The 27,113-nt window shown below is 43.2% G+C and overlaps 1 protein-coding gene across 2 annotated transcripts in view; it reads left to right on the top strand.

The window, feature by feature from the left end:
- Positions 1–21,490, top strand: part of sh2d5 (SH2 domain containing 5) — a 48,694-nt gene extending 27,204 nt beyond the window's left edge. For both annotated transcript variants that reach the window (XM_039755699.1, XM_039755698.1), the window contains 4 exons: positions 1,953–2,103; positions 4,309–4,417; positions 12,251–12,410; positions 20,953–21,490. In XM_039755699.1, the coding sequence (XP_039611633.1) occupies positions 1,953–2,103; positions 4,309–4,417; positions 12,251–12,410; positions 20,953–21,246 (714 nt within the window). In that variant the 3' untranslated portion in view covers positions 21,247–21,490. The remainder of the gene's footprint in view (positions 1–1,952; positions 2,104–4,308; positions 4,418–12,250; positions 12,411–20,952) is intronic.
- Positions 21,491–27,113: the final 5,623 nt, after the last annotated feature.

Below are 27,113 nucleotides of genomic sequence, written 5' to 3'. Positions count from 1 at the left end.
TCTCCGTGGAGATTGCACATTCTCCCTGTTTTTCTCCTACCATATATTCCATCCTGGGATGGTTTCTGTCTCGCGCCCAATGCTTTTAGGATAGATGCTAACTACCATGACGCCCATTGCCTGCCCAACTTACGTGGAAAGGGGGTCTCTCTCTGAATTGCTTTTCCCAAGATTTTTTCCATTTTTTTCCCTATAGGTTTTTTTCCCATGAGTTTTTTCTTGTCTTCTTAGGGAGGCAATGCTGTCAAAAAATAAGGCCTTGAAGCCCATTGTGGCCCTCCTTGTGTGATTTTTGGCTATTCAAAAAATAAATTGCTGTTGTTTCCATCTCTGTGTGAGCCCTGCTTATTTAAGGAGTTAGTGGAATGATTTGGCCGGCTCAAAAATGGTGAAAGGCCTCAAGAAAAAAAGTCAGATCTGCAGTGAAACATGGGTTTGAGGAAAACATGTAAGGCTCTCCCTAAGCAGCCTAGCCCCAAACTCAAGTTGCAGGCTTAGGTCTAATAGTAAGGCAAAGGGCTGATAGTTAATGAGACCCCATGGGAGTTCAGAAAAATCTGTAAAAACCTCAGGTCCACAAAAACAAAACAAAGTTTCTTTAATATTTAAAAAATTACTGAGAATTCAAAATGTACATGAATTAGAATACAGGTAACCGAAAAGGTTTGCCTTTCATTCAAATTTAAAATGAAATCCAGAAAACAGCACTTTTATCATATGAAAGCCAGAAGTCAATAAATAACTGGAGAACCTAATCACAGAATGTGAAAAAGAAAGCCAAAAAAGGAAATGAATATAATTCCAAAGTAGCCATTGCAGGGATTACTTGCTCTCAAATAGCAAGCAGTTTCAAGTGGCGCCACCCCCCTTAGCTTAACAGAAAGAATACACAATACTGTATATACTCACGTTTAAGTTCTCCCACGGATAAGTCGGGCTTGATTTTACCGTATAATTTCCCGGTATTTTATAATGCCGGTCATATAAGTCGAATGCGGAAAACTCATGCTATTGGTCCAAGACATTATGATATGCTAACGCCCACCTGAGAGAGTAACCACGGAGTACACGGCCTTTTTTTCTATGTATTGTGCCTACATGACCACACGGTAATACCCGAACTATTCCAAAGCGACATTTGCACTGTTTTGTGTTTTTTGTATCTCACACCCTCATACACCTTTATCGTAAGAGCATCCCTTATCTACGATGGAGCGTTTGATCAGAAGAAAATATGAAGCTGGTTTTAAATTAAAAGTCGTTGAAGTGGTGAAAGAAATTGGTAACTGCGCTGCTGCATCAAAATTCGATGTGTCTGAGAAACTGGTGCGAAATTGGAGAAAGCGTTGTGTCGTATTTTCGAACAGGCGTATAAGTCGGGGTCTGATTTTATGATCGATTTTTTGGGTTTCAAAACCCAACTTATACGTGAACTTATACGGTAATCACACAAAATAATGAAAAAAAATAAGCAAAACAATATTCATCATAGCATAATTAATAACAGAAAGATGTCCATAACAACCTCTTCATAGTCACTAGTAGTGTCAGGCGATGAGTAGAGCACTTCAAGGACAGAACACCATCATGGGTTCCCTTTCCCTTTTCGCTGTGTGAACTGAAAGAAACAAAAAGACAATCGATTTGAGTTAATCGGGGAAACGGCAGTGATGACCAGAAGAGGGCAGTGTGCAGGAACGGAGCTCACTTTACTGGAGTGAAGGTACATTTTGACCAAGCACGCAGATTTGAATGACGTACGGTTACTTCCTGTTCAGGTCCTTATTGAATGATAAATCTATTACGTCCATGACGTTCAGTAAAACCCTTGAATTTTCGAGTGGTCCGCACACCAGTGTACGCTCTTGACCGCAGTTTCCCTGGAAATATCTTTTTTCTTTTGCTTGTAGACTGTTTGGCACACATTGACTTCTCTCATTTTTAAATTGTAGAAAGATGATCAGGCGAATGACATTGAAGACAACGCCATCGGCTGCTCAAATTTTATGAGGAAGAAAGCGATAAGAAGTAAGGTGCTCCGCTCTGGCGCTTACCGGTCTTTCACCTACGACTCTCAAACACACCGCTCCTTGCAGGAGAAGGGTCAGTATTCTTATTTAATTATGATTACAATGGTTGACCGTGCCATTCTCTTGGCCTGCACGTTAGGTGCCGAGGCTGGAAGGCGCACCATTCCTTTGGAGCAGTGGTTCCCAGACTCGATCCTGGGGACCACCTGTGGCTGCAGGTTTTTGTTTCAACCAACTTCTGTTTTTCATTGGACTCCTAGCCTAATTAAGTGAATCATTATTTCCCACTTTCTGTGTTTTGGACTCAATGTGAAAATTGAATATAATTGAATAGAAAAACTGAGTTTGGTAGATTTTTATTAACATGTAATAAGCAGTTACATGGGGAATATATCATTTTATTCAAGTTATTAAACAGCATTTTCAACCTGATTTTCATTCTTCTTTTCCGGGTGTTCGGGTTATTTAATTGATTATTTACTAACTAGCGGGTCTGACGCTGAAGTCGCTGCTGCTTTATCATCCTGGGTGTCGGCTATGCTGGTTGTTAATTGTCATTATTCGGGTTAAATGAAGGGAGCAAACTACACAGGAAAAGGGGAAAATAATAGGAAGACAACAAAGGAGAGTTAAGCATCGATAGGTTTAGAAAAAAATAGAAATATTTTGAAATCTATATAAACAAAAGCCAAACACCACTGACTCACTCAGCGTAATCTCCCGAACCATGAGGACTTGAGACTTGAAATTTGGAATGTAGGCTACCCTTGGACCATAGGTGCTCGCTAAGAAACAATTTTAAAACTTTTGTGGTCCAAGTGTGAAATGTTTTATAGTTTTTTAGACCCTGTGGCGGGCGGCCGGGTCCCATGCCCGCCCGGGACTCCCTTCTACTTATGTTCTTGGGGAACAGCCATGGGCTTCTCAGTATCTCCCCTGGGACGCTTGGTGGCAGCCTCCCTGGTTGACGATGGTGCCTCAGTTTCCTGCAGGGTTCCATGGGAGATGGAGTTCTCCACAACCCTGTGGGGATCTGGGTTGGCTGCCAGGGGTTGCTGCAGGGATCCCGGAGCCACCATGGACACCTCTACAGCCCCAGCCCGGAAGTCCAATTAGCAACAGGTGATCAAGCACCTGGGGCACTTCCGGGTGGGCATCCACCACTCAAGGCCAGAATCGGGAGGAAGAGGACGAGGTTGCCTGGGAGGAGGAGTGGTGGTACCAGAGGAAGAGCGTTTGTTGGTCAGTGTTTAGTGCTTGGGACTGTGTTGTGGCTGGAGGGATTACAGGGAAGATGTACCCTCCAGCTGAAGAAAAATAAAGCCTGTGTCTTTTTAACATGTGCCTCAGTGTGAATCTGTGCTGGGTCAGGCGCTATATAACCTCTAATTCACAGACCCGTTTGTATGTCTGTCCGCTTTTCACGAGAGAACGACTTAACGAATTTAGATCGGGCTTTTTTCTATAATTTGCTTGAACATTCCAGTTGATTTTTGAGATTTTTTCTCATCACGCTAAGTATCAAGAGTTTGCTTGCGGTACCGAATTATTAGTGCGAATCCGAGAGAGACTCATCGGGCTGCAGGGCCCTCCTCACTCACGTGTCTGCCTCGGGGCGTAACCTTAACTCCGCTAAGTTAGCAAACACAACAGAACTACTTAACGGATTTAGATCGGGTTTTTTCCTATAATTTGCTTGGACATTGCTGTTGATTTTGCGACTTCTCTCATTGCGCTAAGAATCATAGTTCACTTGCAGGAGTGATATATTCACACTAATCTGAGGTGGAGGAGTGACGTCAGGAGTGGGCAGCCAGGCAGGACCCTCCTCGCTGTCCTGTTTCACTAATATGCGGGCGAAGCTGAGGGAGACGGCTAGTGTCTTATAAATGTAAAAAATGTATTTTTCTGAATGCAGAATAAGAGAAGAGTATAAAAGACCAGCTAATTAAACAAGATCAGTTGTTATCAATTATTATCACCAATTGTAAGTCTGGTTGGGATAAAATCCTGCAGCCACAGTGGGTCCCCAAGACCGAGTTTGGGAACCCCTGGTGTCGAGGGTTGGTGCAGCCTTGAGGACTGGCTCCAGCCCACCGTGACCATGAATTGGTTTACAATGCCTATGCTACATTTGTTTTGAAAAGTACTCACTGTAGTGGACCACCAAGTGGCCGTATCACCAGCATAGCCCAATGGATGAGTATGGGTCAAATTCAGACAAGTTGGTCTTCAGTATGCTGCAGGTGCCCTGAAACTTAATTTCTATTTACTTCAGTTTGTCGAAGTTGGAAGAGTATGGATTCGCAGAACGAGAAACCGCTACACGCCTTGGAGGCAGAAGGCAACCTGGCCCGGTGCACATGGTCTTTCAAAGGCCTCACCAGGTACGCACTGATGACTTATGGGTTTTAAACTTGCTGGTTAGGTTGCTTGCTAGAGTGTGATGTTTGTGGAAGCAAATGGTCGTGCGATTTTACCTGGGTCTGCCCTCACTCACTCAGGGGTCCTCAATCACCATCCTGGAGGGCCGCAGTGGCTGCAGGTTTTCCTTCCCCCTGGTTTTCTAACTAGAACTCAGTCCTTGTTAATAATGAAACTTAGGATTTAACTGTATGCCCTGTTAGCGCTTTCATTCACCCAAGAGAAACTGGAATTGTGCTGTAGAGTTTCTTTACCTGAGAACGTTATCCAGGTGTTTTGTGGACCAGAACCAGTGCAGGATTTACGTATAAGCTACACAAACTATAGCTTAGGGCCCTCGCCTTCTTGGGGGCCCCCAAAACAAATCATATTTGGCACTTACATAGAATATCTGGACTTATAAAGGGCCCATGTATCAAATAGCTTAGGGCCTTATCAAGTTTAAATCCAGCCCTGACCAGAACAGAACGTTCCTTCCAATTCCCCTCTCATTTATCTTAAACATTTTTTTTTTTAACACAGACACTTTTAATACTTGAAAAGGAAGCACATTGGCTGGAGAGCTGCTGTTTTTTTTGGTTATCTGCATTTTATTATTAACTAAAGATCTGATTAACAAAACAGGCAACAGTTCAAATTTAAATGCAGCTGCTTAAACTAAAACCAGCAATTAAGGGTTCTGAATGGTAACAGGCAAGAGAACTAAAATTAAGCCCCAAAATGTATTGCTTTAGTAGTAAATAAATGGGCTGTAATTAAAAAATTTGTTGAAGTGGAAACCTGCAGCCAATGTGGCCCTCCAGAACTGTAATTGAGGACCCCTGATCTACAATGTAATTAAATGTGTCTTTGATGAATGAAAGTTCTAACAAGTCATAGAGTTAAACACCAAGTTTCATTATCAGCAAGGACTGAGGTCTAATTGGGAAACTGGCTGGAATGAAAACCCATAGCCACTGCGGCCCTCCAGGACCGTGATTAAGGACCCCTGACTTAAACAAATACTTCACCCAAAAATGCTATTTGTTTCAAATGCTACTTACCCCATGTAGTTTGAATCTCTCAACTCGGAGGTATTGATAGGAGATCAACAGCAAACAGTGTCAAACGATGTGAAAAAACAAATCTCATGTAACTCGTGTTGCATAATCCACATATCCAATAACTACTTGTATGGTCATAATGTGTGCATTTTCTGCTAAAAGGTTATTAACAGTTACTTCCTGAAAGCTCCGCATTAAAAGTCAACAAGGAAGATGCCATTCCCACAATGCTGTGCATTAGAATTAAAGACCCGCCTCCACTCCTCATTTGTTGGTGAAGAAACCTGTCATTAATTTAAACACACAGCATTGTGGGAATGACATCTTTCTTGTTAATGTTTAATGAGGAACTACTGAATTTGAATGAATTATGTCATCAGCATCCCCTGTCTCTTATTGGCTCTCTCTCACCACGTCACCACCTAATAGCTAATGTGTGGTGAGAGTACTGCTGCCGTCACATCTTCCAGGTCGATGTTGCAAATTGGTGGTGGTTGAAGTGGCTCCCCACTTTCTATGAAAAGCAGAGTAGTGAGAAAAGCACTACATACTGTACATGTAAAGAATTATTATTATTATTATTAGGATGGCATGGTGGCGCAGTGGGTAGTGCTACTGCCTCACAGTTAGGAGACCTGGGTTCGCTTCCCAGGTCCTCCCTGCGTGGAGTTTGCATGTTCTCTCCGTGTCTGCGTGGGTTCCCTCCCACAGTCCAAAGACATGTAAGTTAGGTGCATTGGCGATCCTAAATTGTCCCTGGTGTGTAAGTGTGTGTGTGTGTGTGCCCTGCGGTGGGTTGGCGCCATGCCCGGGGTTTGTTTCCTGCCTTGTGCCCTGTGTTGGCTGGGATTGGCTCCAGCAGACCCCTGTGACCCTGTAGTTAGGATATAGCAGGATGGATTATTATTATTATTATTATTATTATTATTGTCAAACCCACACAATTCAGATCAGGGTCATGTGTGGGTTTGCTGGAACCTGTCCCAGCTAGAATAGGGCGCAAAGCAGAAACAAACCCTGGACAGGGCACCAGTCCATCGCAGCGTGAACACACACAAACACACATACCATACAATTCAATTTATTTTTGTAGAGCCCAAAATCACACAAGGAATGCTGCAATGGGCTTTAACAGGCCCTGCCTCTTGACAGCCCCCCAGCCTTGACTCTCTGAGAAGACAAGGAAAAAATCCCAAAAAATCCTTTAAGGGAAAAAAATGGTAGAAACCTTGGGAAAGGCAGTTCAAAGAAAGACCCCTTTCCACATAGGTTGGGTGTGCAGTGGGTGTCAAAAAGAAGGGAGTCAATACAATACAATACAATACAATACAATACACAGAACAATCTCTTATACAGTATATATTTCTCTTCTGGTTCATCCTGCTTCCACTTCAAAACCGGACCTCCCCCCCACATGCAGCCGACACGGCATTTCTCGCTTCCTATTCGTCCTCTTCCAAACCCTTCCCCACGCTGTCTGCGGCCTCCCATACACCTTGCTATTTTCATTATACTGCGACGGTTGTTTCCTAAGCCTTTGTTATAAAATGAACGACAGTATCTTCTCTGTTTTTGTACAACGTCATCTGTATTCCGGGATCCAGCAACTGCCTGTTCCTATCAGTAGGTAATGCACTCTCACTACGACATAGGGCAGTAGATGTTGTTGCATCACATTGGGACAGATTTGGAGACATTCTTCCTGTTGTTCTTTCCATCGCAAGTCGAGTTATCACAACAAGTCAGGAGTACTATCAATACATGGCAACATCTGGAGTTTATGGTGGTGAAGGTGAAATTCAAGCTCTTTCCGAGATTAGATCTTTCGACTCATTACCTGTCGTCTCCAGCAAAACACCTATTCACAACTGCGTCCTTCAAAAAGTATTTATTTTTTCTTGATTTCTGAATTCCTTTCTCACCATTTTCTGTTCCTATTCTTACACCACCGTATGCTACGGCGGCCGTCAGCTAGTACAATATAACAGTGCAATAGAAATCTTACAAGTATAGAGCAGAATTCAACAGTAAATGATATCCCATGATAGAATTTGGATTTATTTAGAGTCCTGGAGACCTCGGCCATCAAGCTGCCTCCCCTTATTGGCCATTCCATAGCTGAGTCAGAGCTGGGCCAGCCAATCCGATGAAAGGACTCCTCTACCCGACGATTCCTGCGATTCTCCATCGGGAATGACTTTACCTTAGGCAGGCAAAACAACTTGGCAGGTGGGCCGTGGCACCAAGTGCCATATTTGAGTACCGAGAAGAGAAACAGAATAGGTGGGGGTTAGTAACACATTATAACATACACAAACCCACCACTACAATCCACCTAACCTGCACGTGTTTGGACTGCGGAAGGAAACTGGAGCTCCAGGGGGAAACCCACACAGACACGGGTAGAATATGCAAACTCTGCGTGGGGAGGACCCGGGATGTGATCCCTGGTCTCCTTACTGTGGGTCAGCAGTGCTACCAGTGTGCTGAAACATTTAAAATACATCTCATTTGTGAGTGGAGCATTCCTTTCAATCTCTTATTCCACTAGTAATCTGGAGAGGGCGCCAAACACCACTGCTGCTTTAGTGGGGGGTTGCAGTTTTGTGCTAAAATCTTTTCATTCATTTTTTTTTCCCTCATCAAACAACACTGAATATCCCACAAGGACAAAGTGAGAACAGGACTTAAGGAATTTTTACTAATTTTTTACAAACTAAAAAAACTGAAATTGACACAAGTATTCAGATCCTTTACTCAGTCGAAGTAGTCGTGTCGATGATATGGAGATGGTGATGTGCTATCAACAGGGTCCAAGCTTTTGGATTTGTGACGGAAAACTCTGCAGTCTACTCAAGGAGCTGAACGTTTGCTTGTTTTTTGACTTTTTAAATTTAGTTTAGTCTTTTGTGAATCAGTACTACTGACATTCTGGATTTCCATCCACACAGTAGGTTTAGCAAATATGTCTACCACTTATCTCATGTCCAAATCCTGTGTATGTGGCTGTCAGTAATGGAAGAAAAGTTTGGTGACAAACAGACCCACTGATTCATCAACCAAAACACATTTATTCCTCTTCCTTTACTCAGTAACAATCCATACACATCACTACAACTATTTTCTTGGTACACTGTAGGGGTAAATTGTCTTTTCATGTGACGTCTGGGGGTCAGAGTGCAGAGTCAGCCATTGTACAGCACCCCTGGACCATTTTTCAGGTTAAAGGGGCTCGTTGAAGGGCCCAGCAGAGTAGGATCCTTTCTAGCAGTAACAGGATTTGAACCGGTAACCTTCCAGATACCAGTCCAGATCCTTCGCCTCGGAGCCACCACTCCATCCCCAAACAGGCCTGCCTCTTAAACCGGAGAAGATAACATCAGTCAGCAATGGAATGCAAACACAATTCCTCCCAGACGTCAATGGAACACTTTCATTAAGAAACAAATCACACAGTAACACAGGCCGTTATGTTTACTCCTATAAAAACAAGCTAAGAATGTAGAGGTTTTTTTTTTCAGTGAGAAAAAATGTTATTTTGTGTAACAGAAGCATGTACCGTATATACTGGCATAAAAAACCCCAAAAAATCGATCATAAAATCAGACCTTGACTTATACGCCCGTTCAAAATTACGACACAGATTACAATATGCAGGCTTTCAAGGCAACTCCGGCCCCTTCTTCAGGCAAGTTGTAATGCAGAGAGTGGAGTTCCCTGTGTTTATATGGCGACTAGGACAGATACAGCATTGGAAAACCTTTTCAGGCTAAGATTCATTTTGCAAGAGAAGAGAACAATGATTGGTCAAAATGTTTGGATAAGATAGCAGTCCAACAAAGTCCTTTGAAGGTTTTGATGAGTGTTTCATTTATCGTATATACTTGCATATAAGTCGGGTCTTGAAACCCGAAAAATCGATCATAAAATCAGACCCCAACTTATACGCCCGTTCAAAAATGCGACACTTACATTTTTTTTTACATCTTCTTTTCTCATCCAATCTCGCATCAGTTTCTCAGACACATCGAATTTTGTTACAGCAGCACAGTTACCAATTTCTTTCGCTACTTCAGCAATGTTTAATTTAAAACCAGCTTCATATTTTCTTCTGGTTGAACACTCCATTGTAGATAAGGGATGATCTTACGATAAAGGTGTATAAGGGTGTAAGATACAAATAACACTAAACAGTGCAAACGTCACTTCGGAATTGTTCGGGTATTACCATGCGGTCACGTAGGCACAATACATAGAAAAGAAAGGCTGTGTGCTCCATGATTCTCTCTCAGGTGGGCATTAGCATGTCATAATCTCTTGGACCAATAGCGCATTCGACTTATACAACGACATTATTAAATACCGGAAATTATACGGTAAAATCAAGTCCCGACTTATCTGCGGGAGAACTTAAACACGAGTATATACGGTAAGTAGATCTGTAGTCCGGTTGTGTGGGTCAGTCAGAGAGATGTAAACAGTCCTCATATCTTGTTATAAGACTCTTGTCTCTATTTCAACCATGTTGTGTTGTGTTAAATGTTAGCATCAGTTTAACTTCCATCCATCCATTTTCCAACCTGCTGAATCCAAACACAGGGTCACGGGGGTCTGCTGGAGCCAAACTCAGCCAACACAGGGCACAAGGCAGGAACCAATCCTGGGCAGGGCGCCAACCCACTGCAGGACACACACAAACACACCCACACGCCAAGCACACACTAGGGCCATTTAGAATAGCCAATCCACCTAACTGGCATGTCTTTGGACTGTGGGAGGAAACCGGAGCGCCCGGAGGAAACCCACGCAGACACGGGGAGAACATGCAAAGCGAACCCGGGTCTCCTAACTGCGAGGCAGCAGCGCTACCACTGCGCCACCGTGCCGCCCTTCAGTTTAACTTCCCATTCTTTTCTGTCCTGCTGTGTTTTGAAGTTACCCATAAGCACTGTGACTTTAAAGTCCTTTTCACAATGTCCATCACTGGCAAAGTGAGCTCCTACAGGAACACCCCTATCATCATGCTTAATGAGAAACCTGTGTAAATTCATTCTTTGGAAAGTTTTTGTCCAGCTTCTCCCACATAGTGTGCAGCGATGGGACATTTCATACAGAGAATGAGGTAGACTACATCAGATGATCTGCAGGAAAATGATCCCTGTATGTGATGTTCTTATCGGCAGTGTGGTAGAGCTACTTCTTTCGGCTGCTCCTGTTAGGGGTTGCCACAGCAGGTCATCTTCTTCCATATCTTTCTGTCACCTGCATGTCCTCTCTCACCACATCCATAAACCTTCGCTTAGGCCTTCCTCTTTTCTTCTTCCCTGGCAGCTCTATCCTTAGCATTCTTCTCCCAATACTGTGTACCCAACATCTCTCCTCTTCACATGTCCAAACCAACACAATCTCACCTCTCTGACTTTGTCTCCCAACCATCCAACTTGAGCTGACCCTCTAATGTCCTCATTTCTAATCCTGTCCATCCTCGTCACACCAAATGCAAATCTTAGCATCTTTAACTCTGCCACCTCCAGCTCTGTCTCCTGCTTTCTGGTCAGTGCCACCGTCTCCAACCCATATAACATAGCTGGTCTCACTACCGTCCTGTAGACCTTCCCTTTCACTCTTGCTGATACCCGTCTGTCACAAATCACTCCTGACACTCTTCTCCACCCACTCCACTCTGCCTGCACTCTCTTCGTCACCTCTCTTCCACAATCGCCATTACTCTGTACTGTTGATCCCAAGTATTTAAACTCATCCACCTTCGTCAACTCTACACATCCACACCATTCCTCTGACCTCCCTCTCATTTACACACATGTATTCTGTCTTATTCCTGCTGACCTTCATTCCTCTCCTCTCTAGAGCATATCTCCACCTCTCCTGGGTCTCCTCGACCTGCTCCCTACTATCGCTACAGATCACAATGTCATCAGCAAACATCATAGTCCACGGGGACTCCTGTCTAATCTTGTCTGTCAGCCTGTATATCACCATTGCAATTAAGAAAAGGCTCAGAGCCGATCCCTGATGTAATCCCACCTCCAACTTGAATGTATCCGTCACTCCTACCGCAGACCTCATCACGGTCACACTTCCCTCGTGCATATCCTATACAACTCCTACGTACTTCTCTGCCACTGCTCATACAATACCACAGCTCCTCATGAGGCACCCTGTCATATGCTTTCTCCAGGTCCACAAAGACGCAATGCAACTCCTTCTCTAAACTTCTCTATCAACATCCTCAGAGCAAACATCGCATCTGTGGTGCTCTTTCCTGGCATGTAGAACTACACAATCCGTATTATAAATGTGAGCACAGGTTTTACATCTTTTCTGTAGACAGGGAGGTCTACCATTATCTGTTGGTTCACTCAGGGAACTTTGGGCGATTAGTTGCTGCAGGTTTGGTGGTTGTCTGTATGCTACGAGGGGATGTTCTGGGAATACATCTCTCTGGTGTCATCATTATTTAGTATCGGCTGAAGTTCTTTTATAAGAACATATTTTACAGGAATATAGTGCTTCAAGATGTGAGCTAAAGGTGACAACAAGGGGGATGCAGTTCTTCTTGTCTTTGTTTGTATATTCCAGATGGTAGTAATAAGTGTTTAATAATTAAAAGCAGTTCTGCCTCCTCTGCTATGCTGCTGTGTACAGAAGAGGATCATCTGTCATGTACAGTAAATCTGCCCAGGCTTCATTATGACTTGTGGGGTCTTGTGTTCATGTTTGTTTGTATTACAGGGAGCACAGTACTTCACTCCTCCACAAGGACGCTTTGGGCTCCTTTTTCCTGTGGACGAAGAGCAGCATCCCAGAGCTGTGGGGCCTTTCCGTCCGAACCCCCTTTGGCCTCATGGCTTATGAGATAATGAAGAACAACAGGAATAAATACATGCTGAAGGTAGGATCAGTTTTCATATACCCAACACTAAGGGCTCATTTACTGACCCACATTCTGTACGCTTCTATGTGCAAATGAAGTAAACCAGGAGGACAGACATTTTTGTGACCCAAAGACTCTTCATGTTGGAGTTCCAGGTGTTAAGAAACACATCTTGGTGTGCAAGACGCAGTGGTATGAGGGTAATGCGTCTGTAACTATCAGCTCATGCAGTAATCCGACTGGCTGGCTGAATTTCTTTCTCATGTTCGCTTGGGTGGAATAAATGTTAGGAGAATTCTGCGGCAAGGCAACAAGGTGATTTGTGTCTATAGCACTAAGAGTCATAGAAAACAAAAGAAAGGAGGTTGGCGGGTTAGTGGCTTACCAAGAAAAGCTGAATTCCGCAGATCTACAGGTCAGACTAGTTCTGTTGTCTACACGCTCCGTGTAACCACAATACCCCTCAGTGAAATGCTAAGTCGCTCACGTGAAAGAAGACTAAATGACAGGTAAGCTGCTCGCTTAAACTAAAACACAAATTAGAAAATATTTTCAATAGCTACACTTCAATTATGTCTAGCCAAAAGAATAACGAAGTCGTCAAGTCGTCGACAAAGCCAGGAGGCATCTCCTCTGGCATTTCATTCATACTTCTTTAAAAGCTCAACACCTGCGGCTTCTAACTGTCTTCCTGGGGCCTTTAAACTTTCATTCCTGACCAAACCAAGTTTAGTGTAGCTGATGAACTGCACTTCAGTTTGGGGAACTCTAAATATCTCTAAAAAATTGTAAATTGAACTAATTTGACTGGTAGGAAACAGTGCCACTTGTTTTTACAGCACTGCCGTTTTTTTTCCAGGTCTTTTTGGACTTATTTAAATGAAAGTGAATAACAATGATGTCAAGTCCATTTGTATGATTTATTAGCTGCATTGTAAGCCCTAGATTGCAAAACTAAAAGAAACACAATTTTAAAAATATGGACGCAAACAAACAAACACTATCCATAATTTTTGTAATGTGAAAGCAAAAAGAGACTGTGTGACTGTATTTTATTCAACCCAGAATATTTTGGTAATACCTGCAACTGAATTCCAGTTGGTTCTCTTAAAAAGAGCCATGGATAAAAAGAAGGGCCCAGACTGACACCAACTCTAGGCTACAATGAGGAAATGTTCAAGTTCAAAGCACTAAAACGTTCTGAAAGTACCCACTAGAGGGAGGATCTCCCCATTAAAATTACATGCTAACCACCCTAACCCCAACCTTACCAACTGCTGGGGTAGACCTGTGCTCACGTATGGCGCTGTGGCTCTGCAGTTGGAGATTATTGGATTCAATTGCTCTGAGCCAGCAGGTGGCACTGGTGTGCAAACTGCACTGTAGCACAAAGGGGGAAAAAAAAACACTGGGACCCCCAGGGTCAAGTTGTCTATGTTGTCTGTATGGTTATAGAGAGCAACTATGCAAAATTTGATCCAGAACGGTCAAACGGTACATAGGGAACATACAGAAAGATAGACATTCTATTATATATACAGTATACAGTGGAACCTCGGTTCACAACCATAATTCGTTCCAAAACTCTGGTCGTAAACCGATTTGGTCGTGACCCGAATCAAATTCCCCCATAGGATTGTATGTAAATACAATTAATCCGTTCCAGACTGTACAAACTGTATGTAAATATATATATATTTTTAGTTTTTAAGCACAAATGTTAGTTAACTAGCAAAATACCTGCGCTTCGCAGCGGAGAAGTAGTGTGTTAAAGAAGTAATGAAAAAGAAAAGGAAACATTTTGAAAATAACGTAACATGATTGTCAATGTAATTGTTTTGTGTGATGAGTGTGCTGTCATATATATATATATATATATATATATATATATATATATATACACACACACACATATATACATATATATATATATATATACACACACACATATATACATACATATATACATATCTACATATACACACATACATACATACATACATACACACACATATATAAACACATACACTGTGTGCACAATTATTAGGCAAGTGTGTATTTTGACCATATCATCATTTTTAATGCGTATATTCCAACTCCAAGCTGTATTAACTTGAATGCTTATTGGATTTAAGCACGTCAGGTGATGTGTATTTGTGTAATGAGGGAGGGTGTGGCCTAAGGAGATCAACACCCTATATCAAGGTGTGCAGAATTATTAGGCAGCTAGTTTTCCTCAGGCAAAATGGGCCAAAAAGAGATTTAACTGACTCTGAAAAGTCAAAAATTGTAAAAGTCTTTCAGAGGGATGCAGCACTTTTGGAATTGCTAAGATATTGGTGTGTGATCACAGAACCATCAAACATTTTGTTGCAAATAGTCAACAGGGTCGCAAGAAACGTGTTGAGAACAAAAGACGCAAATTAGCTGCCAAAGATTTGAGAAGAATCAAACGTGAAGCTACCAGGAACCCATTATCCTCCAGTACTTTCATATTCCAGAGCTGCAACCTACCTGGAGTGCCCAGAAGTACAAGGTGTTCAGTGCTCAAAGACATGGCCAAGGTAAGGAGGGCTGAAACCCAACCACCACTGAACAAGAAACATAAGTTGAAACGTCAAAACTGGGCCAAGAAATATCTGAAGACAGATTTTTTTCAAAGGTTTTATGGACCGATGAGATGAGAGTGACTCTTGATGGACCAGATGGATGGACCTGTGGATCAGTAATGGCATAGAGCTCCACTCCAACGTGGAGGTGGGGTACTGGTATGAGCTGGTATTTTTAAAGATGAGCTAGTTGGACCTTTTTGCATTGAAGATGAACTCAAAATCAACTCCCAAACCTACTGCCAGTTTTTCGAAGACACTTTCTTCAAACAGTGATACAGGAAGAAGACCATGATTTTTATGCAGGCCAATGCTCCATCACTTGCATCGAAGTTCTCCACTGCGTGGCCAGCCAGTAAAGGCCTTAAAGATGAAGGAATAATGACATGGCCCCTTCCTCATCTGACCTAAACCCTATCGAGAACTTGTGGGCACTTCTTAAACGCTAGATTTACGGGGGAGAAAAACAATCCACCTCTCTGAAGAGTGTCTGGGAGGCTGTAGTCACTGCTCCACAAAAGCTGATCGTCAACAGATCAAGAAACTGACAGACTCCATGAATGGAAAGGCTTATGACTGTTATTGGAAAGAAGGGTGGCTATATTGGTCATTGATTGATTGATTGATTTTTTTTGAAATGTCAGAGATGTTTATTTATTATTCTCACTATAACAGATGAAAATAAACAAGTGAGATGGGAAAATTTTCATTTTTCCTTTAGTTGCATAATAAATCTGCACACTAATAGTTGCCTAATAATTGTGCGCACATATGTATTCCCCTGATGATGTTCACACTCACATTTCCGTTGTGAAACATTCAGGTTTCAGGTTTATTAACATTTTGGATTGACTGATAGCACTGTGTTTGTTCCATATTAAAATTAATCCTCAAAAATACAACTTGCCTAATAATTCTGCACTCCTGTATATATATATATATATATATATATATATATATATATATATATATGCATACACACTCTTTGCGGTGCGAGTGTAACCGACTTGACTCTGCTTTTTCCTGCGTTGTGTAAATAATTATCACTTAGGCACATTGGGTTAGATTTTATTTTCCTCTTCCAGTAAACCCCTTTGCAAAACAAAAGGAAAGAAATAGACAGAGCGTCACATACACGTCTTCTTCCCTCTGCCCCTACAGCGTCCACCGCGCTTCTCGCGTTATTTATACAAACACATTACATATAAAACTATTTACAAAAAAATTACTCCAATTTTCCAAAGAAAACTATTTACAATACACATAGCTTTATACAAAAAAAATCCTAATTTTATAATTATATATTCTTAACAAATGAAAATAAAAATATATATATATATATTTACATAGCACATACCTTTGCAAAACAAAAAGAAAGAAATAGAGCGTCACATACACGTCTTCTTCCCTCTGCCTATTAAATAATAAATTAAATCGATTATAAATTATTAACACAAAGTAAATGAAAAAAAAATATATATATATCGGGAAAGAAACTGAAACCACAGCACAGCACAGAAACTACAGCATCCACCGCGCCTCTGGCGTTAGAGCCAAAAACGTGGTGCACGCAGGTTGTGAGGGGTGACGCTAATTAACGCTCGTGCTACAACAGATTATATTGTTGTTATACTATAAACTATTTACAGGGATCAACATTTTTAGGGAAGTTCATAACAAAAAAATTATAGATAACATTTTACACATTGCTACATGAGCAACTGTTGCTGGTGGTGCCAGAATCCATCAAGGAAGAAAAATGAAAAACATTATTTGTACAAAATCTTAATTTATTTATCTATTCCTAAATAATTAAATGGGCAGGCTATTTCGTATCAGTGCAATACGCTGTTTGTTAAAACGGATGACTCTCGCTCTTACGTGCAAGTCTGCGTGGATATTGTGAACTATCGTATCTTTTCAAGTTCTATTTAAATTTTAAATAGAAGGAATTTTTATTTAGTCGACAGAAATGTCTTTGGTAGGAATGGAAGTTAAATGTAGGCATCACTGCATAAATTTTTCTTCGCCATAGAAATGTAAAGAGTAAATTCGCCTTACATTCCAACCAAAGATATTTGTGTCGACTAAATAGAACTTGAAAAGATATATTTTTTCGAATGTGATCGCGCAATTTAGATCGAGTTGACGTGCACATCACATCGAGCCCGCGTGCTATTGTGGTTTCGCCTGCGTGCCTCAATAAGTTACCCTCCCTCGCTCTTACTTTTTTACCGTTCATCTAATGAATACACTGAGTATGGCTTTACCAAAACAATCATTGATGGCGAATAAAGTATCCATTATTCATAAAGCTTCAATTGGTGATCTGTCTTTCTGCGTTAACCGCATATTTTTTCATACGTCTCAAACCAAGGGGATGCGAGGGTAAAATGAATCGGGAAGCGCTGATATATATGTATGTGTGTATATATATATATGTATGTATATATATATTGAAATAGTTTCACTGTGAAATAATGCAAAGAGTACACAACACGTGTTTCGCCCTAATTTTGGGGTGATCAGGCGTACATACTCAGTGCACCCCCTCTCGAGAATCGAACCTCGGACGTCGGCGCTAGAGGCAAAGTCTCTTCCATTGCACCACGGCGTGTGGTTTGTCTATTTGAGAATATGTAGATCGCAGCTTTTACACTGTCTTCCTTTAGCGGGACATTGACTTTTTCCACCGTGTGCTTCATATTTTTTTGCTGCCTTCTCAATTGTGTAATTCGGTTTTTGTTCAGCACTCTTTGGAACTGTTGCTTTTTGTCTGCGCACGCGCCAGTTCACGTGAGCCACTTGGTGTTCTTGCATCGAAGGTTCCCAGCTGTGCTGGTGCCATCTCGTGCGATGTCCACGGCTGTATGTAATGTTAGCTAAGACCCGGCACTTAAAAGTTTCTCTCGCAGTTTCGCTGAGTTTGTGCCAAACACCACCCTGACCATCTCATCTTCGTCTGCATAAGCACAGTCCTTCACCCGTGAATATTTAGCGGCAGTGTTTCTATTGGATTGCCGCTGACGGACGGCCTTATATGGGCAGGCACTAAATTACGCCTCCCACGGGCATCGAGCAGAAGTCTATTATAGTATATGGACGGAAAAATACCTTCCAGTTATGACCATTACATGTAGAATTTCGAAATGAAACCTGCCCATCTTTTGTAAGTAACCTGTAAGGAATGAGCCTGCCAAATTTCAGCCTTCTACCTACACGGGAAGTTGGAGAATTAGTGATGAGTGAGTAAGTGAGTGAGTGAGTGAGTGAGTGATAGATTTGCCTTTTATTAGTATAAATAATACCATAGAATGCACAGCGTAATAGTAAACTAAATGTAAAAACATTGAATAACACTGAGAAAACCTTGAACGACGGAGAAAACTAACACTGCAATAGTTTGCACTATAGTGCTAAGAACCGCTCGCTAAAAACACTTTTTTTAATGAGTTTTAAGCACAGGGAAAAAAATGAACATTTGAAAAATCCGTAATTTAATAAACCACCAAGAAAAGTAACATTGCAACAATGCACACTACGAACAGATCGCTGGAAACAGAACTGAAAACAAAATCAAGCCCAGTGCATTCTTTAACTGCCTTCTCTACCTTAAGCCTCCAGCTCTCTCTCTGTCTTTCTCTCGTGTGCCTGTCTGTGTCTGTGTCTCTCTCGCACGCCTGTGAGTGTGTGTGTGTCTCTCTCGCTGCACAGGAAATGCACAGGGAGGGACTGAACACGAACAAACCGAAAGGGAAACTGGCTTGCTTGTATACCGAGTGTGTGGTCATGAACAGAGGCAAAAGTTTGGCAAACATTTTGGTTGTAAACCGATTTGTACATGAACCGAGATTTTTGTGAACCGAGGTTCCACTGTGTGTGTGTATATATATATATATATATATATATATATATATTGTGAAGGACAGCTGGGTCCCATGCCCGGCAGGAACGCCCCTGCTGCTTATGTTCCAGGGGAGCCGCCATGGACAGTCCAATACCTCCCCCGGGACGCTTGGTGGCAGCCTCCCTGGCCGATGGTGATTCCCCAACCGCCCACAGGGCTCCATGGGAGATGGAGTCCTCCACAGCTTGGTTGGGGCCCGGGGTGGCCACTAGGAGGGGCTGTCTGCTTCCCACAGCGCGGCTGGACGAGTCTTCAGAACCACCTGGAAGTGCAATTAGGGCCAGGTTGTTAATCGCCTGGAACGCTTCCGGGTGGGCTATAAAAGGGCCCAGCCACCACCACTCGAGGAGCCAGAGTTGGGAGGAAGGAGACGAAGCTTGTCTGGGAGGAGTGGTGGAGCGAGGTGGAGAATTGTTTGTGTCTGGTGTTAAGTGCTTTTGGGACTGTGTTTGGGCTGTGTGGCACGGGGAAGACGTGTCCCACAGCTGAAGAAAACTAATAAAGTCTTTGTGCTTTTTAGAAGTGCCTCCATGTCCATCTGTGTTGGGTCAGACGCCGATATAGCGCCTTTGTTACAATATATATATATATATATATATATATATATTAGCTGTCCCCTGCGGCTCTGCCCAAGTAGTAGTGAAACAGGACAAACTTTAAAAATCAATAAAAAAAATGTTAAAAATGTAATTTGTACTGAGAAGAATTTATATTGATAGCTGTTGTATCTAAGGGGGTCTTGATATGCAATATTTTTGGTTTTGCTATCAGGGGTGAGAATGTAGCTGTAATCTCCTTGCCAAAAATGTAAAAAGTTGGCAAGGTATCTCACGCCAAGCGGAAGGTAGGTACGCTCCAACATCAGACATTGCCATTGTATCTAATCGTGTTCAGCCCTGATGGGAGAGTGTCCCCCATGAGGGGAAAAAGAGTACATGGCTATGATATCTCTGCCAATGAGCAGGTACCCTCTAAAACACACATAGCTGTGATCTCTCTCATAAAAACGTCAAACGTTACTCTTTAACAATCTCTAGATGATAATGTCTGCTGAACAAACAGGTATCGCTAACTAAGTGGAGGTATGGTGCGCTCCTACATGTGGCGAGAGGTAGAACGACTCGAACGGAGGCTGGCATGTGAGCGAGGATCGCCCCGCCTGGCTCCCTACTCCTGAGGTCCCGCCTCCCTCTCCCCTCGGCCTGCGGCCTCTCTCTTTGATTCACATGAATAAATCGGTGCCACAAGTGAACTATGATACTTAGCGCAATGAGAGAAGTCACAAAATGAACTGTAATGTTCAAGCAAATTATAGAAAAACACCTGCTCTAAATCCGTTAAGTAGTTCTCTTGTGAAGAGCAGACAGACAGAAAGACGTTGGATTTTCTATATTTATGTACACATATACTGTAGGTGATGTCACATTTCAAAATAAGATAAATTATTTAGCTACATTTCAGCTACCATGGGGTGGGAGAGCACTGTGACGTGACAAGCATGACACACGACACTGAGAAATGGACATGTTAGCCTCTTGTCCCATGTCCCTGCAGATGTCAGGACTGATTCCGTGTCTGTATTCTCCACTTTACTCTGTGAGCAGCAGCCATTAAACTAACTACTGGATGTGACTTCATGGGGCTCCATTGGAAATTCCCCAGAGATGATTTCAGCCAGCTGCTTTATTATTTTAGTCCATTCTATGTAATCATCCAGACATTTTTCAGGAGCAAAATCAGACTAGCCGCAAGTAAAAAATGACAAGTTCAAACAGGATTATTGGATTCCTTTTCATGGAACTTGGCTAGGAATATGAAAAACATTGTACCATATCCGATTCTTCCCCACTATCTCTTTACACGCCCAATGAAGTGCCAGCTTTATGTGCCCTGAAATCTCTACCAGTGCTTCTTTGAGCTGGACGGCCATGCTGAGCTTGACTGGTGTCTTCAGAATCGGTTTTTACGTATTGTATGCTGTCAGACTGTAACTGAACCTCCTAATTTGTTTTCTCTTCTCTTCTCTTTCTCTAATGAATGATAGCACATCCAGGATGAATTCACAAGTATGGAGGAGCTCATTCTGTACTACATGGATTCCCAAGGAGACTTGCTGTGCTCCCTCAGTTCCTGCCGCCTCAATCACTGCTTTCAGACGGAGGAGTTTATTTACGTGTCGGGGTCTCGCAGCCAACTGAGCACAGAAGAGAGTGACCAGTGTGGAGAATCGGAGGAAACCTTAACAGCTCCAGATGGTTCAACACAGGATATGGACAAAGAATGGGAGCGAGCGCTGCCAGGCTGCACACCCTGCACGGGCTCGGGTTTAATAGACTAAGTGGCATTTCACCGTGGCAGTAACAACTTGTGGTCTTAAATGTCACCTCTGTGTTAAAAACTTCCCTCACCCAGAGAGTTTACCGCTCCTGCGTTAAGATGTCCACCGCTCCTCACTTTTTCATCAAATTCTTGTAACTGAAGTGACGCTATATGAATGGAAGAGAAGCTTTTTGATAACACTAGCAGACTGGTACTGGAAATGGTCATATTCTCATTAGCTGTAATAAAGGGTATCAGTGGTATGGAGGGTGCCCACTTGATTTATTGTGCTTTATAAGTCTGTGGGGGAAGACGTCGAAATGGCGGCTGTGCACCCATCTGACCTGCTCCTTATGAATACACTGAATGAATGTTGTTCTTTATTCTGAGCTCCATTAGCTCATTGAGTCTACTTGCACTTTTTGACGGTTCAATGACATAGCAATTCTTACGTGGCACACGAGTGAGGGTACTATAGCAGTATGAACAACTGTGCTGACATTTTGGTATGATACCTAATGGACGGCGATGCCGAATTCTTGTTGTTCGGCCATAGCCTTTGGTCAGGTCAGGTTGGGGAGCATGCACTGGTACAGCATGTTGCCACATCCACCACATGACTGACAAAACAGCTTGGGATCCTGGTCGGCAGCCCCCCAGGCGGACACACGGTCCAGTCCCACCCTCCAGAAATGACCCTCTATCTGCCACAGCCAGGTGTTACGTCGGCGTCCTCTTGGCCTGGTCCAGCTGTTCAGGACCTCAACAATGAGGATCTTACGAGCCGGATCACACTCTGGGAAAGGCGCCACAAGGCCATAGTGCCATAACTGATGCTCCTTCACAATGCAGGAACTCTGCCTCATTTGGGACTCCATGAGCAGCCGCTCATTCAGTAGAAAGTCAAACCGGCGATACCCAAGCATTTTCCGGGGAGAGACAGTACCAAAGGAGTCCAGTCTTCGTCTCAGGTCACTGGATAGCGTCCATGTCACGCAACTATAGAGCAAGACAGGAAACACCAGGACTCTAAAGACTTGGACCTTCGTCCTTTTGCATGGATATCAGGAGCGCCACACACTCCTTTCGGGCGACCTCATGACCATGCTCTCCCAATCTGTCTACTGACATCATAGGAAGAGTCACCAGAGACATGAATGTCACTGCCGAGGTAAGTAAACCTCTCGAGAAGGTCGACTCTCTCCACAAACAGACACACTGCTGATGGCTGTGCCCAAGAGGTCATTAAAGGCCTTGCTCTGGTTTTTATCAGGACACTCGCAAGCCCAGATACTCAGACTCCTTACTGAGTCTCTCGAGTGCCCACACCAGACCATCCATTGACTATGCAAAGATCACAGCATTGTCAGCAAAGTCAAGATCCATGAATCTTTCACTTCTAAATATGTAGAATTTTAAAATCCAGGAAAAGAGAAAGCCATGGAATGTGTGTTTGGCACGTAGTTTAGTCCTGTGGTTAAGGACTCTGATCTCCACGATGCTCCTTCTCTTTAGCACTACACCTCTCAAATGAGTGTGGCGAGAACCTCTTCATCTGCCTGCTGTACTTACAGCATTCCCTTCACTCTTCAAGGGTGTTATATAAAGATCTACTGATTTCATCATCATCATCATCATTCTTGCTTCACCTTTCTTGGACAGGTTGGCAGTAACGACATACTAAGCTGTGCTGACCAGGCCTCAGTATCCCCAGAAACTTCTTTCAGCGGCCTATGAAGAACATCAAGATGATCCCAGGAGAGTCGAGAGATGTTATCCCTGTCCTTGGTCTACCTTTGGTCTTCCCCAGTAGGCCATAACTGGTAGAACTTCTGTAGGGACATCCTAACTTCATCAACTAACCTTATTAATGAAGAGAAGAAGCAGTTGTACTATGTGGTCCTCCTGCATTTCCAAACTCCTCACCCTGTGCTTGCCTTTTGCTTGAACCTAATTTTGCCAGCTTATTCTCACAGTGTACACTGATGGGTAAGCTGACTGCCTCATCCACAGATTTAGTTGATGTTAAACCGCATCTGGCCCTGCAAGCAGTCCTCCAAATTGCATGGAAGTCATGCAGGTTGGTGGCAGGACTGGCACTCTGGCCACCGTGGAAAAAACTTCACGCAGCTCTGAGATGACAGACAGGACTCCTTTCTGCTCTCCGCAGGAGTAGCTCTGCTCGCATTATGAAGGGGATAGGGGAAAGCCCTTGGGTGCCCCATCCCCGAAAAAGCCAATAGGATCAGGCCTGTTGGGGATCAGAACTGGTGTGGTGCTGGGACATCAAACCACCTACACACAGCAGTCCCAGGATCCTGAGTTGTTTTGTCGTGTTGTGGATGCAGCAATGTGCTGTACCAGTGCATGCTTCCTAACCTGACCTGACTTGACCATCACCATAGTCCAGTACCATGTCCATAAGACTGTGCTGATTTATTGGTCAAGCTCATAGTCACTTTGACCCTACGCTACAAGGCGTCTGAATTGCTCCATCTGGAATGACTGCTAACCCCTTAACTTCAACGAGCAAGTCATTATTTTCCAAGAGAGGACTAGGATGTCAGATTTTGAGGGGCTAATTTTCACCTCAAATGCATCACACTAGGAAGTGACCTGTTCTGATAGGCACATTTAGATTAACATCTGATGAGGCAAAGATGACAGCAGACACGTAATTCTTAGATACTCTCCAAAGCTCAGCTATTCCACAAAAATCTTGAACAAGAGAGGAGATCTTCAGCAGAATCAAATCCCTCCAATGAACCATCAGGGTTCTCTACACAAATACAAGGACTTCTCTTTACACTCCCAATGAAGTACCAGCTTTATGTGCCCTGAAATTGCTACCAGTGCTACTTTGAGCTAGACGGCCATGCTAAGCTTGACTAGTGTCTTCAGAATCAAACTTCTCACAAGAAGAGCACTGTCCATACTCTTGGAGCACCAACCACAAGATATGATGGGGAATAACATTATAAGTCCACAATACAAAAGGAGAGAAGATTGTGGTGGACCGGTTAAAAAAAAGACCTCATGCCCACTCCATCGAGATCAGGAGGAGCTGGCCAGGCTTTGTGTCCTGTTTCTTGGAGCTGCTTCATAATGAACGCCTTCTGCTGGTTGTCGGAGTGCTGAAGGGGTCGGACAGGAGGAGGAAATAGAAGTGTGGACAGCTGGACCTAGAGCTGACCAACCCCACGCTGGGCCGGTTACATCAAACGCCGTTACCGGTATGTGTGGGCTGTACAAACTTCTGTGTGCAAATTTAATAAAAATAATGTTAACATACACCGGATTTTCTCATTACAGTATTCAGCTAAACTTTTGCAAGATAACACAAAATATAACGATATAATCTATTAAAAAGGTGCAAATCATAATTCATGACAATACCACGACAGTGCGAAATGCGATGCGGTGTCATGCGGAAATTAGCAGGGCCTCTTCTAGAAAACGTACCCAGAGTGCAAGCATATATGAAGGATGTCGCAGTCATAACTCGCGTTGATGTCATGTCAGCCGGTTATCATTAGCGATACATGTTTTTGCGCATTAATATTCGGACTATGGAATGTTTTCAAAGACCTACATGTATTGAATTTAACCTTGAAGGGGGATTTTAAAAGTGTTCCTCTTAGAAGCATCTCAAATATATATATATATATTGTGAGGGACAGCCGGGTCCCATGCCCGGCAGGGACACCCCTGCTGCTTATGTTCCGGGGGAGCCACCATGGACAGTCCAGTACCTCCCCCGGGACGCTTGGTGGCAGCCTCCCTGGCCGACGGTGTTTTCCCAACCACCCACAGGGCTCCATGGGAGATGGAGTCCTCCACAGCTTAGTTAGGGCCCGGCGTGGCCGCTAGGGGAGCTGCCTACTTCCCACAGCCCGGCTGGACAAGCCTGCAGCCCCACCCAGAAGTGCAATTAGGGCCAGGTGGCTAATCACCTGGAACGCTTCCGGGTGGGCTATAAAAGGACCCAGCCACCACCACTCGGGAAGCCAGAGTTGGGAGGAAGGAGACGAAGCTTGTCTGGGAGCAGTGGTGGAGCGAGGTGGAGAATTGTGGTTTGTTGTGAGTTTTGTGCTTTGGGACTGTGTTTGGGCTATGTGGCACGGGGAAGACGTGTCACACAGCTGAAGAAAAAATAAAAGTAATTGTACTTTTTATACGTGCCTCTGTGTCTTTCAGTGTCGGGTCAGGTGCCTATATAGCGCCTTTTCTACAATATATATATATATATATATATATATATATATATATATATATATATATATATATATATATATATATATATATATCCATTCATCCATCCAATATCTAACCTGCTATATTCCAACTACAGGGTCACAGGGGTCTGCTGGAGCCAATCCCAGCCAACACAGGGCACAAGGCAGGAAACAAACCCCGGGCAGGGCGCACACACACACACACCAAGCACACACTAAGGACAATTTTTAGAATCGCCAATGCACCTAACCTGCATGTCTTTGGACTGTGGGAGGAAACCAACGCAGACACGGGGAGAACATGCAAACTCCACGCAGGGAGGACCCAGGAAGCAAACCCAGGTCTCCCAACTGCAAGACAGCAGTGCTACCCTCTATGCCACCGTGCCACCATATATATATATATATATATATATATATATATATATATATATATACTGGAGAATATAACTTGACAAATCTGCTGGAATGGGACACTCGGACCTCAAAAGCGGAGCCCCCTTAGCCGCGGAGCCTGGAGTGGTCGCCCCACTTGCCACCCACAAACGCCATTCTTGGTGGACAAAGAAGAACAATTCATTAATGTCGGTGCCACCCTCTTGGCTCAAGATGGAACTGCTTATCATCTCAGAGCCTTGACGATGACTCCTAAGTACAGTACTCATGCTTGACACCTTATAGTGATACATTTCAGAAATGATTTGTTTGATTGGTTACATCCTCGAATTGCCACTCTTTCCTAATTTACCAGAAATGATATTGAGCTTTGGGATTCTGATGGAAGATGAGACGATTCAGTGTTTGTTGAGTGCCCTGCTTATTTTAGGGACATTTTTTATTCATAAATGTAAATGTGATAATATGTGGTGACTTTGGTAGGAACAATGACAAACTTCAATGTGTTTGTGTCATGTTCCACTAGAGGAAACACCAAGCCTGATCTGCTCTTTTCAAATGTTAAAGAGGCATTTTAAGTGTAAGCCTCTGGCACCTTTGGGCAGATGTCACCACAGTCTCATTCATTTTACTCTCCTCTATAAGGCTGCTATTAGACGGTCACCTGTTACCACCGGGATAGTGAGGAAGTAGAGCCTGAAGGCTGACATGGCTCTGAATGACTGCTTCCAAACTGAAAATGACGTGGAGGACGTTCGGTCACTGTGTTACAGATTGTACTGTATGAACTTCTGTGTTGACACTGTGGTTCCCTCCAAGACAGTGTGTTGCTTTCCAAACATCAAACCTTGAATTACTAAGGAGCTAAAATCTCCAAAATGAGAAGAGGAGAGCCGGTGGCAAAGAGGCTCTGAAGAACACACAATGGTGGTGAAGAAAAAGCTGAGCGAAGAAAAAAACTTACAAAGCTTAGATAGAAAACCAACTCACTCAGGACAATATGAAGGATGTCTGGAGTGGACTGGGTGTAATGATGGGATTTAAGCAATCCAGGGCTAGAAGGGGATATGGACAAAGCTAATGCCCTGAACCATTTTTTTCATAAATGTTCTGTCCCACTGCTACCTTCTCCCAATGACCAGTCTTTCAATACCATCCCTACTACATCAACAACTCCTACCGTTTCAACTGGAATGGCCAGAGACAAGTCCACTTCTGACCATTAGTGTCTGTCCATAACTAAAGACCAAGTGAG

This window comes from Polypterus senegalus, chromosome 6 (genome assembly GCF_016835505.1).
Source record: "Polypterus senegalus isolate Bchr_013 chromosome 6, ASM1683550v1, whole genome shotgun sequence".
Taxonomy (NCBI): domain Eukaryota; kingdom Metazoa; phylum Chordata; class Cladistia; order Polypteriformes; family Polypteridae; genus Polypterus; species Polypterus senegalus.
This window is presented reverse-complemented; position numbering and strand designations above follow the sequence as displayed.